Source organism: Strix uralensis, chromosome 7, assembly GCF_047716275.1.
Source record: "Strix uralensis isolate ZFMK-TIS-50842 chromosome 7, bStrUra1, whole genome shotgun sequence".
Taxonomy (NCBI): Eukaryota; Metazoa; Chordata; class Aves; order Strigiformes; family Strigidae; genus Strix; species Strix uralensis.
In genome coordinates this window covers 38,840,190-38,853,298 of record NC_133978.1, presented here as the reverse complement: position 1 = coordinate 38,853,298, position 13,109 = coordinate 38,840,190, and the positions used below count along the sequence as shown (strand labels likewise).

The 13,109-nt window shown below is 42.2% G+C and overlaps 1 protein-coding gene across 2 annotated transcripts; it reads left to right on the top strand.

The window, feature by feature from the left end:
• The first annotated feature begins 512 nt into the window (after positions 1-512).
• EEF1AKMT2 (EEF1A lysine methyltransferase 2) lies at positions 513-9,143 on the top strand. Of its 2 annotated transcripts, XM_074875498.1 has the most exons (7): positions 513-627; positions 1,019-1,084; positions 1,623-1,737; positions 5,311-5,418; positions 6,317-6,533; positions 6,943-7,063; positions 7,306-7,514. In XM_074875498.1, exons 1-6 carry the CDS (start codon positions 518-520, stop codon positions 7,053-7,055), a joined length of 729 nt encoding a protein of 242 aa, XP_074731599.1. In that variant the 5' UTR covers positions 513-517; the 3' UTR covers positions 7,056-7,063; positions 7,306-7,514. The 2 variants fall into 2 exon arrangements, with proteins under 2 accessions (XP_074731599.1, XP_074731598.1); XM_074875497.1 differs by lacking the exon at positions 6,943-7,063 and having other exon boundaries at positions 7,306-9,143.
• The last annotated feature ends 3,966 nt before the right edge of the window (positions 9,144-13,109 follow it).

Below are 13,109 nucleotides of genomic sequence, written 5' to 3'. Positions count from 1 at the left end.
AAACAGAATTTCGGCTCTGATTTTGCAAACAGCGTCCTGTTGACGGCATCCTGCGATGCTCCCAGATTCACGGGGGTTCACCCCAACTATTCCCCCCACAGATCCTCCAGCAGCAGGGTGGCTTCTAGCGCCAGAATTATTACTGGTTTGAAAATAAATTGCTGAATTCAATATTGATATATCTTGCAAAAAACCTTACGCAATTTGTGAAATTTGAAATTCATAATGAAGAGGACAAATCCTTTTTTAAAAAAAAAAAAAAGATTGCGCTGATTTTAGGTGAGCCATATGGATTGCAGTGATGAAAATCTGGTCATTTGGAGCGTTACCGTTCCCTTAGAAACAACACTATAAAACGCTTCGGTTTTTTGGGGACGACCCCCCCCCCCCCGCGGCGCACCCAGCCGCTGCTCCGGCCAGCGAGCTAGAGTCCTCCAAGCGCCAGAGCGGCGCCCGCGGCCCCTCTGGCTGCTGCGCTCTATGGTGCCGAGTTGCTTCCGGTCCGCGCGCGCCGGGCATGGCGGTGGCGGGGGAGCGGCCAGGGCACCCCGCGGGGCCGGAGTCGGGCCCGGGCCCGGGGCGCGGGGAGGAGCCTTTCAGCCCCTCGGTGCTGGGCACCAGAGAGCAGTGAGTGGCGGCACCGCTGCTGGGGGCGGCCGGGCGGGCGGGGGTGATGGGCCGCGGCGTGGCGGGGCCCGGGGCGGCGGTGGCAGCCCAGGCCGGGTTCCTCCCGGTGGCTCCCCGGGGTTGCTGCCCCGGGGAGTAGGAATCCCGTGCTGTGCCCCAGACACTCGTGTCTGGTAACCCTCAACCTTCCCTCTGTGGGCATCGCCAGCTCGGTGCCCGGCGGACAACGTGTTCTCGCGCAATTTGTCTGCCTAGATGATACCGTGGACATAAAATGATACAGCTACCTAGATAACGCCTTCCCGCACTTTCTTCCCCTCGCTCTTTAAATCTTTTCCAGTATTAATTGCAACATCTTGTCCTTTCTCCCCACCCCCTTCCCTGACTCTAGCTGGGATGCTGCCTATGAAAGAGAACTGCAAACTTTTCAAGACATTGGAGATGCTGGGGAAATATGGTAAATAACAACTCCACCAGAGTGTTTCTATTATTTCTTTATAAAAGCAGACATTGCAAAAACACAGCCAGCAATTCACTGGGTTACTGAGTAGTTCTGGATGTTCACAAAACGATGGGCAATTTTAATCTTGAAGCCACCAGTTCCTCTCTTGCCCAGTTTTGCAATGCAGGTTTCGAAGTTACGCTTGGACAACTATCATTACACAGAAAGGGAGCTGGTAGCTCTGATGTATGTTACTGATAAAGGTGCTTTTTATCCCTGAGCTCAGGTTTAACCACGCAAGTTGCCAGTGCTACTGCTGTTTTTTAATATATGGAGGGCTTCATCTCCCAGAGTTGATGTTTTAGTGAGTTTTAAGGCCATGTGATTTAATTTAAACAAAGCAAACATGGAATATGAGCTATGGCAGTTGTTACCCAAGTGCTTCAGTAAGAGGTGCTATGCAAAAGCTGGAGAGAGGAAGCGATGAAATAAATTTGCTGTACCTTTTGTACATTTTTGCTGCCTTAATTACCTGAGCCCTTGTTTTTCATAGGTTTGGAGAAGAAAGCATGGTTCGCATAATCAGATGGTTGGAAAAACAAAAGGTCCCCCTTGACAGCTCTGTGCTTGATATTGGAACGGGAAACGGTGTTTTACTGATTGAATTGGTTGGTATCTTGCAAAGTTTGTGCTTCTGATAGAGACTCAGTGCTCCAAATGGGGTGGTTTAAATATAGTTCTCACAAGTGACAATAGTGATCATGGCAAGCTGCAACTTATGTGAAAGACAAAAAGCAAGCAACCTAAATTAAAACTTCTGTTGTGGTTTTTTCCCATTAACAGAACACTAGTTACTGTGCGTCAGGTTTTCTGCTTCCATTTGGTTTAAGAGTATAAGTGGAATTAACTTAGTGCTGTTGATATGCCTTACAGAACATCCTGTCACAAAGACAAGGTGTCATTGCAAGTGGCTGCCAGACAGCCTGTGGGACCTGGGTATGTAACTCCTCAAACCAGCAGTGCCATTAGGGAATGCAGACTTAGGAACAGAATGCCTATGTTGTTCTACCAAATGGAAATACCTACCTTTTTTTTTTTGCTAGACATGTTCAAACTTCTCATTTCTTGGTGCTGTCCACAGTGTCGATACTTCAGATTTCAAGATTTACAATATTTCTTTAAATCCATCAGCCTCAGTATCCCTTATTTTAACTTTACCTTTCTGTTTTCCTACATTTAAAAATGCATTTCTTCCCACTGTTGTGTAAAACATCTCCAGATAAAGAAATCTAGTACACAGAGTACTCTCATGTGCAAAAGCAGACCCTTTCTCCACGCTCAGTTCTGATAATAACACTCATTATCGATGTAAAAAGTGGTTAAAACCAAGGCTTATATGTAAATGACTTAAAAAGTTGTTAGTGCTTCTTTTCAAGAAGTGTCCATTTCTGTCAGGGTGGAAACCCCCTACCAGATACATTGTGAAGTATTATAATGTTATTCTACAGTGATACAAGATGTTTAGGAATTCCAGTATTTTTTTCCTATTTTTGATTGAATTTATTATAATACTACAGGAGAGTTGGTAAAGAAAGGAGCTGTCGCACTGTCGCAGTTTTTATTGCTCTACATTCTCCATTGGCTCCATTAGTTACTGTAGAAATTGAAAAGGCTGGAAGTCAGAGTCAGTAATGGAATTTTTTTTAGCATGGACGTTGATTTTAGAAGAGTTTAAAGCCTTTATGGGAACTGTTTGCTACACTGCAGTATAGGAGAAGTTATATCATCAAAAGCAGAAATTGCTCATCTCATTAAGAGAAATTAGCCTAATAATGATTGTTCAGTGTGATGCTACCTAGCTCTATCATTGTTGAAACATCCAACAGAAAAATCTTTTTATAAGATTTCAATTTTATACTGGCCCCGCTTACAAATCTGAGATTGATTTTCATTCTGTAATGGGAAAATGACAGCCTGTTAGCTTTTAAAAACTATTAAACTGCTGCAAGAGCGCCCTCCCCCCTTACATTAAGCACCTCAGAATACTGCGGTTACTTTAATAGGAAATTTTCAGTCCAGTTCCCATTTGAAAAGTGACTTCAAAAATTACATTGTTGCTAAATAATTCAGGATCTCACTTGCTTAGTTAATGTAAATTTTTTCTGTGTTAGCTGCTAGGCTTTGAAAATCAAGTTAGGATTCTTTTGGCAAGCCCATCAGCTTCCGTAGAACAGTTCTGCCGTTGGAGTTGGGCTCAATAATGGAATAGAAATGGCAACACTGAAAAAGACTGTGACTTTAGTCATATAGGGCATTAGAGCACCTCTCTAAAAGGTGACTACTTGAGGGTACATATCCATAGAGCACAGTTTGTTGGGGAATACTGGGCCCTGGCATGCCATTAGCAGTAAAGAATAGTAAATGGCAGTATAGTAAGAAAATGACTCTTAAAGGAAGCTGGGTCTAGGTGAGACATTGTCAGGTCCAGCAAGGAATATTGCACAAAAAGGAGGCAGAAAAATTCCAGCTCTTCTAAGGAAATGTTGCTGCCACACAGAGCTCTGACCTTCTCTCTCTTTTTTTTTTTTTTTTTTTCTTTTTTTCTGAGTACTGTGGGAGCCAACAATATTGAAAAACTTCTCTGAAGTGAAGGGTATTCAAGTGAGGGTGTCTGCCTGGCAGCACCAGAGGCCCAAACATGGGGCAGAGCCGATAACATTTCAAACTCCCTTCTGCTATTTAATCTGCTTTTTCAAGAAGCAGTAGCAGAGTGCTTTTATAACTGCCACCTTCAGGACAGGAGCCCAGTGGCAGCATGTAGCGTGGTCATGTTTGGCACTTGAATGAATGATCCCTTCCTGGCCATATGTAGTCAGCCCATACAGGTTTAGCAGCATTTAATGTTGTTTATCCTTAAACTTTCCTTCTGTGCCCTGGAGACTATAGGAGTGAATGGGAACTCCCTGAAGTGACTCAAGCTCTTCCTTTCCAAACAGAGGAGCTGTTGTGGGAACTACAGTTCCACCCCCAGGTTTTCAGCACAGGCATCTCAGGAAGCTTGGTTTGCTCTGGGGAGGAACGTGGGCAGAAGCCCGAGCAATACACTGTTCTTCATCAAATGCAAACAACGCAGTCTTTGTGTTTAGCTGAAATTACTCCTCAATTAAGAACAGCTGGCTAGCACTCAGCTCACATGAGCTGAAGGGCTGCTGGAAGGAGGAATGGCCATTTTAAAAAAATCTCATAGTTCTCACTGTCGAGGTATCAGCCTTTGGAACAAGTAGATATGCAGCTGATTGCTTAATGCTAGTTAAAGCCTATGTATTGTTCAAAACCAAAACAAACCCAAGCCTCCTCCCTCTCTGCTGTTACTTACTGCCTGCAGCTGGCCGTGAGGTCAGGGCTCTTCCTGTTCGGTTTGGATCTGGCCAGACCAACCGACACACGTGATACCCAGATCTGGTCGGTCAGCTTCGACCTCAGACTGAAAATGTGTCACTGCCCCCCTGCAACAGGCCCAACTCCAGCTCTTGCAAGGTGCCCACCTGCTTTGCAAAAGGGTTGCTGGGATCTCACTGCCTGAGTTCGCTGAACTGGGTTATCGTTATCTACTCCAAAGTTAGATTAACAGGAAGTCTCTGTGTGCTCTTTTATGTGGTGCATAACCTGCCTGAAAATTGCTGATACAAAGACCTCGTAGCATGCAAATAATTGCATTCAAATAGACATTGGCATGAATAACTAGAAAAATTAGTACAGATTTCTGTACTAATGTGTTACGTATTTTGGCTCTTACAATTTAGGTTATAAACCAAATAATTGCTCAATCTTAAATGTTATGTAAGTGTCAGAAGGTTTTTTTCTTATTTTGAAGCATCTGGCATTGGGACATGTTCCCATCACTGAAAATTCCTGGCTTCTAGGTTACTTTTGGTGCAGATAAGAGGGCCTGTTCCCCTTCAGGGTGTTACTTTTCACAGATCTGCTCAGTTTTCCACTTGTTGACATAAACCAACTTTCAGTCAACAGTTCTTTTGGTGACGTATTAAGGTAGAATGGAGTTATTTCAGCTCATTCCCCCAGCTGTTTAGCTCTTGTAATGATAACAGGAATAAAAATGAGTAAAAGGGGGTTTTTTTCTGTCATTAAGAGGAGAGATGAGATGGATTGTAGCTAGGGAATACACTTGCTGGATAAAAAAATTGCTGGCACACTGATTAAGATTCTCTGCTTCTGTCTAGGCAAAGTCTGGCTACATGAATCTCACTGGGATTGATTACTCTCCTTCTGCAATACAACTTTCAGAAAAAGTAAGAGAAAAAGAAGGGATGTCTAACATTAAATTAAAGGTAAGTTTTGAGAGAAAGCTTGTTGAGGAAATACAAAGCGTTCGAACCCAAGATTAAATGACCTAATTGATATTCAGATGTACTCAGTGTACTATATTAATAATGTCTTTTGACATTCATTTGTGAGAGAACTCTAACCAAATAAATCTGTATTTACAAGGAGATTTTTGGTCTTATTTTTTTTTCTGTTTGTAACAGTCATTAGGGCTAACAAGATTTCCCTGCTTCTCGCAGGGAGTGGAATAGTGGTTCTCCATTTGGCGAGTTCTGTATTTTAGCTGCTACATTCTGAATTTCTGATTTGAGAATAGAGGATGAAATCTGTGAGTGATAGGGTCGCTACCAGTAGCTGTGCAGCAGGAAGTTCGGGAGGCCCTGCTGGAGCAGGGGGTAGGACCAGATGACCTCCAGAGGCCCCCTCCAACCTCAGCCACCCTGTAATTCTGTGTCTGCCTTTCATTCTGAGCTCTCTGCTGTGCTGTTTTATCTTCCAGCTCTGTAGCCGTATGATGCCTCTGTTCCTGTATGTCCATTGTAATCTCTTTGTGGCAGGCACTGTCTATTCTTCTGTATTTGTACAGTGCCTAGCACGCAGCACCTAGGAAACCAGGGATCAGAGTACAAATAATGATTTAAAGAATGAACTTCAGGTATGTTAGTTTGAGCTTTAGATGTATAGGTATATACATGGGCTTTACAGCAAATAGATCATCACATAATACAGAGAAGAAAGAAGCTGACATGTCATTGTAAGTGTGAAAAGCCTGTGAGTTACCCTTTCCTAAGCAGACCTATTGTCAGGTTTGAGGCTTTTTATTTTAAAGTACTGGTTTGCGTTAAAAGATTCCGGAGCTGCTGATTAGAAGATTGTTTTCACAGTTGTAGACTTCTGGTTTAGGTAGAAGACTTCCTGGCTCCATCAGCTGAGCTGTCAGGATTTGAGATTTGTATTGACAAGGGGACTTTTGATGCCATCAGCCTTAATCCTGATAATGCGGTGGGAAAGAGGAAGCAGTACGTGAGATCTCTCTGCAGTGCACTGAAACCAGAGGGCTTTTTCCTCATCACGTCTTGCAACTGGACCAAGGAGGAGCTGTTGAACGAGTTCAGAGAAGGTAAGCAGTTGAACAGAACCACCTGCCAATTTATGGTTGTTCAAGGATGCAATGAGGAAATGTTAATGTCTGTGTTAGCATATTGACTTTCTCAGATGAGGATTAGACCAGGTACAGGGACTAGTAAATCCTTCAGCCTACCTTCCCTCTGCTTTCCTCAGGAATTACAGCTTCTGCGTTTGCCAGTGCCAACGTGCCAAGGGAGGACAGGTTTTGTCATACTTTGGAGGATGAGGATTTCAGTCTAGTTAGACTGGGAAAGTGTATATACCCTGGTGGTACTCTTCTGGTCCTTTATCACCAGATCCACTTCACTCATCCGATTGCTTTGAAATCGGGGTAACGTTGTTACCCACGTTTAGGGGAACTGTCATGTCTGTGACTGTGACCTTTTATGTCACCTCCTCAGCGACCTTTCTGATCCACTTGAACGGGGCTTTTTTACCTGCCAGTCCTGAATCTAATCCCCAAGGCTTGGAACTCAGTGTGGATCGAAAACAACCGTCCCTTCTGGAGAACTAAAATTACTGGCAAGTCATCATCTTTTCTGCCATTAATTTGTGTGAGTCAGCCAGCTAAGATTTTTATTATCCGTGGAAGGGTTTCAGCTGTATAAAGCAGTGGTGCAGTGTAACAATACAGTCCTATAAACTTACACAGTAACTGACTTGCAAGTTTTCCAGACAACTAAAGAATGGTTTGCAAAGGGTTATCCAAGAGGAGAATAAAATTACTTCCTTCTAATAAAAGCATTTTAATTTCTGTCTGGCAGGATTTGAAATTCTGGAGGAGCTGCCAACACCGAAGTTTTGCTTTGGAGGAAGAATTGGAAACAGTGTAACAGCATTGGTTTTCCAAAGGAAAAAAGTGAGGCCATCCATCTCGGACAAATTAGATCAGTTGAGAAAAGTCTGAACTTTAAACCTGACCGAAAACCTCAGACACGTGTGTAAATAAATGCTCTTTGAGTACACAGTAAAATACTATGTATGGAACTCTACGGGACTATAAAACATTGCCCTCGAAACATTTCAGCTTTGAGTAACTTGCCTGTAAATTTTGTCCTTGCTACAACCTCACTTGTTTTAGGAGAGCTGCAAGTTTGTAAGTGAGAGAGAAATAAGGCATTCTAAAGATGGAGACTAGTAGAACTGAATGATATTTCTGTTTGGAACATAAAGATTATCTGGTATTTAATTTCTGTGTTGGTAATCAGTGACCAACGGAGATAAAGGTATTCTGCAAAGCAAAAACCTCATTTCTCTTGTGCGGTGTAATAGGGAACAAGCTTTTGCAATTTAAGTGCTGGATCTTTTTTTCTTAGGTGAACATGACTGGAGCTGTTAAGGAGGGAAATTAATATAAAAGCCTTAGCAGTTGCAAAAAAGGACCAGTCACTGCTTTAAATTCAGATTGTCAGAGGTTCTCAGACCCAGCATAGTTCTGTCTCCGCTGAAAGAGCTCAACTCTTTTCCCACAGAGAGAGAGTTTTTAAAAATCTCACTTGCCTGAATGTGTGCATGCTTCGTCAGTTATTTTCACTGATCTCATAAATCTATAAAGGTGTGATGTTACAGTCTCACTAGTGTGTGACATATGCCACCTTCGTTATTAATTTGCTATATAGTATTGTTTTAAGAGCCAACAATGACTGTGTGTTTTCCATTGAATTTCTCAGGACAGGTTTTAGCTGCATAAATCCAAAAGAATTCAAAGCATAACTATCCATTCATTTTTCCTTTTTTCAAAGCTTTTTAAAAAGTTCTGTGTGTGATCCTCCTGTTTAATTTATTTGCCTTTATTTCTACTGTTGTTTTGTATTTTCAGAATACTGCTATTGCTTGAAAGGTAGGAAAATGAGATTTCTTTATGCCTTGACAAACACATTTGCAGGTGACAATAAACCTGTTCTTTCAGACACCAGGGAGGGCCTATTAGGCAATCAGGTTTTGTTTCATAGGCAAGGTCATGTTTGCTTATCAGAGAATTGCTTCTCCTAGTTTCCAGACCTCTCCTAGTTCCCAGGGTTCAGGAGATCTTTAAGGGTCAGGAAATACTTCTAGTCCTTTCCCAGGATAGGAAATAAGGCATTATTTGCATAGTAGTGAGTCTTCCCTCTGTGATCCATCTGGTGATGTCTTCAAGGTAGGAATCCTAAATTCTACACCTTTTTGCAAAATGGGAGATACTGGTTCCATTGGAAGAGTGGTCTATCAGCAGTGGTGAGAAAGTTTAGTTCCAGCGAATAGTTCTTTTACATATTTGGACAGGCTTGGGTTCCTAACTCGGGTGCCAAAACCACGGTCTGGTTATCTTTTGGTAACTTGTGGTACGACGTACGGCATCTGCTCAGCAGACAGAGGATTTTTTCTGATGGAGTAGTGCAAAGGATTCAAAGTACGCTACTGATAACAACCTCAATAAAAAGACTACGACATTTTTGTAGGCAATTTGGCATCAGGTAGAGTTGATACAAGCAAATTTTAATTGGCAAGTACTCTGGCAGGATGTGGTTAGGGCATCTGTTTTATTCCCATCTGTAATTTTTGCTAATGAAGGCATGATATGTATTTAATCATGGAATGAAAATAAATTCATGGCTGTCATGGATTTTCTTTTGATCAATTAGGAGGAATTTAACTATAGTTTCACACTCCATAAGAGATGTAAGATTCAGGGCAAATACTGTTTTCTCCTCTTCATAGGATTGATTATTATTAGATTTTGTTCTCTAAGTAATATTTTTATATAATTTGCAAAGCTAAAAATAAGCTTCCTAAAATGGTTACACAGGAATTTTAGCATCAGAAATCATGCAAGCGTGTCATGCAAATTGTATGATCAACCACTTTCAATTAGTATTTTTAGCAAGACATTTGGAAGCAATGATAGTAATTTGCTGTTTTCTCTTGCTACCATGTTGCTGTTTTTCAAATGTTCTGGACAACTATTCTATTTATTTTTGTAATAATTTCTTCCCGTATGAATAAATTTTGTACCGGGGAGGCTTCTTAGTGGTGGGGCAAGGCTGAGAACCCATCTCCTCTTCCAGCCTACCTCATTATTTGCTCAAGGTCATGAATTATTGAGGGCTTCCACTTCAAGCATTTCCCTGCCACTTCTGGGCTATATATAGCCCCATGTGCAGCAAGCCTTCAGAGAGAGCGTGGGTTCCTCTGCTTTACCTTGGGCATTATGGGATCCAGTCATAAGGTGGAGATACACAAAGTAACGTCACCACTAAAATGTCATCCTGCTGCCGAAAGGTGTCACGGACCTCTTGTTAGGAGCTTTAAATCCTGGTTGTCTGGTGGAGTTTGGGTCAGGAATGTGTTTTTCCCATGGACAAGGGTCTGGGCTTTGTCCATAGGCAGTTGTCTTCACGTCTCTGTGTTGTTCAGGGGCAGAATTCACGTGTCTGTCTGCTTCTCAGCTCTATATAAAAGTTTTCTAGTAACACACTCAAGAAAGCTGAAAAAAAGGAGCCTGCAGATCACAGAATTATCTCGGTTGGAAAAGACCTTGAAGATCATCTGGTCCAACCATTAACCTAACACAGATAGATACCTTTACAGAGAGAAGGGGTGGGGAGTGGAAAACTGGAGTTGCTCTCACAAGTGGAAAGGTTTTGATTCCTAAATTTGTCATGGCCCCTCTTTGCTCTCAAATGAGCGCACAAGCTGTTGCTTGAAACTAATTTCTGCATCTGATCTGTAGTTTGCATATTCTTTGACAGGCCCAAGAACTTTCAAGTATCACCGGAGAGTAGAAAAATGCTTGTAAAACATGTTTTAGGAGATACATTTTATAGCAATAAAATATTATTTTAATAAATACTTTATGGTTACAGAGGTTTACTATTTAAAATCTGCTCTTGAAAACCTGGTATTTTTTGAATAATGGAGTCTAGGCAGCAATTCTGATGCTGACTTAAGAAATGGCTTTTTACTGACTAGTAGGATTTGGAAATGACATCTCAAAGAATGTTTTGATTTGGGGCAGTTTAGCTAGCTAGATGGTTCTTCACAAAGATATGATCTCTAAATGCTGATGCTTTTCAGTGAAAAACCTCTTAAAAATAGAGGCAGAGGAATAAGCAGTGAGTTAGGAGGAGTGAGGCTTTGCTTGTAGTTTGGGGAGTGCTTCATGGCGGTTCGTGAAGGCTGCTATCTGCGTGACTACACAGCTGTGTGACTCTTGGTTTCAGCTGCAGCGCCAGACTACAGGAGAATAAATGCAGCATTTGAAATACATTCTACTCCTATTGTTTTTCTATCTGAGGACTCTATGCATGATTCACTGAAATAAGAGGTTTGTGGGTCGTAAAACTTAACATCTTCCGTGGATCTCAACAGCAGCTGAGCCCACAAGACTTTTCCTGCAGTACTGAGTTTAGAGGGGATGACGCTGCAGAGCTGGCCTACCTTTCTGGATCTGGGTATAGTTTTGCATAAAATGTAGGCAGGACAGAAAGGGTTTATGTTCCCTTGTTGATCCACAACATGCTGAAGGATGAAATTTTGTTAGTGCCAGTGGGCTTTGCAGCTGGCTTCATGAGCCAGACGCCAAACTCAGCGGGATGCCTGGAAAGCCTGGAAAGGGAAGGGAGATGTTAGTGTCCTCCAGAGGGATCCAGAGCCTTGAAATGAAGCCGCTCCCTTTCTCCCTAAGCAATTAAACCTCAAGATTGGATGTAAACTAGACCTCATCTTCTCAGTCGGGTGTTTTCAGTGGTAACGTGCACAGCTCCAGGGATACGTGAACTACTTGGAACTGGCAGTTGCGAGCTGGGTTGTGCAGGTTGTGGTAGCCTGTCTCTCTGTACTGACCTTTTCTTCTGGGAGGACAGAGGATGGCTTTTAGTACATAAGCCCTAACAAGCAGCACCTCCACCAACACCTGTGTTTGGCACAGCTCAGACATCCGATACCTGGCTCCTGATACCTGCTATTGCCAAGCAAACTGCATTTAGGGATACTCTTTTGAGGCATTTACTGGGAGAGGCTGTTGTATTTGTTATGGGGCTTGTACTACTGACAGAGCTTGGAGCATTTTACCCTGGATTTTTATGGGGTGTATCAGGGAAGTGAACTGTCAGGATGAAATATCTGAAAGAGGAGACCAAGTGAAATTAATGAAATAAGTATTGATTTGAGATGTCAGATCGAGGGGAGTTTCTACACATGGGACTCTGCTAGAGTGTAGGATAAATAGGTTCTCAAGAAAAAAAGCCTTTGCCCTTTTGGCATCACAGCACTTTCTTGAAGTAAATACTTCTATAATCATGTTTATATAAATTAAAAAGTGAGAAATACCAGACATGAAAATCATGACACAACTGTATGAACACAGAGGGAAGGATAATGTTCCCTTACTCCTTGACTTCCCTTTTGGTGACCAACTTCTTATTTATGAGAAAGTACGTTCATTTAACAGTCCTTAAGGAGCAGGAATAGTCAACTGCAGTGCTGTCTGTAGGCTGGTTTTTAAATGTTAATTTTTTTGGAAGGCTTAGAAGATATGGAATTAATATTCTGTTCTTGAAGTTCAGTATAATTCTGTGGTATAAAATGAAGCATTTCTGGGAGCTACAGTATTTTTTTAAGAGCTGTTGGGTTACATCAGAAACACTAACAGAATTATGGCAGCTGCTCTTCCACACAGGGCCAGCAATGATGAAGCATGTAATTACAGGCTTTCTGTCCCATCAGGAGAATATTTCTTCATATTGTCATTGAGGGCATCAGGTTGACATAACTATTTGCATTATGGGCTCACCCTCTCGATTTCAAATCCAGTGTTGCAGCACTGTTTCTGAAACCCAGGAATGGCCAGCGGCCTTGATCATATCACAGGGTTTGGGGGTATTTGACACCTATAGCGAAAGGAGACTCTTGGCTTTTTTTGCTTTTGCAAACAATTTTTAAAAGGAGCTTTCAGATATTTAGGTTTTATTCCTGCCATTGCTATCTACAGGGCAGCTGGTTATACCTGAGTTAAGTGCATGTCCCACCACGCAGGTCTCAGGTGTGAGTCTCAGGAGAGTATTCAATAAACAGTGCTGTGAGCAGACTGCCCCACACCTTCAGTGCAATAATAAGGTGTTTCAAGGACTGACCATAGGATACCAGTATAGAAGCTGTGCCTGTTGTTCAGGATTAGCTGTACAGAACCAGAGTGCTCTCAGAGGCTGGGCTGACAGCTCCGGAGGGTTTGCATTATCCTTGTCTTTAAGCAATGAAAAAGATTCTTCTCTGAGGGAACGTGTCTGTGGCTAGAAATGGAGATGTTCTCTCATATGATTTGCATCCAAATTATTTCAGTTCTACACAGGTTTCTGGTGCAGGCTGTGACATCAGGGTCAAAGGCCTGAATGGGCAAATGAGGTGATGAACTGAAACTGCTCACTTAAAACAACTGGGCTTGGTGTCCGGGCATACAAGGTGAAGCCACGTGTGCAGGCTAGATAGATAACTGTGAAGCTGATCTTGGCAGCTTCCTTTGGACTTATTTTTATGTGAGGATGAGTTCTTGAATAGCTTTTCTGGTAGATTAGGCACAGCAAGCTTTTCTTCA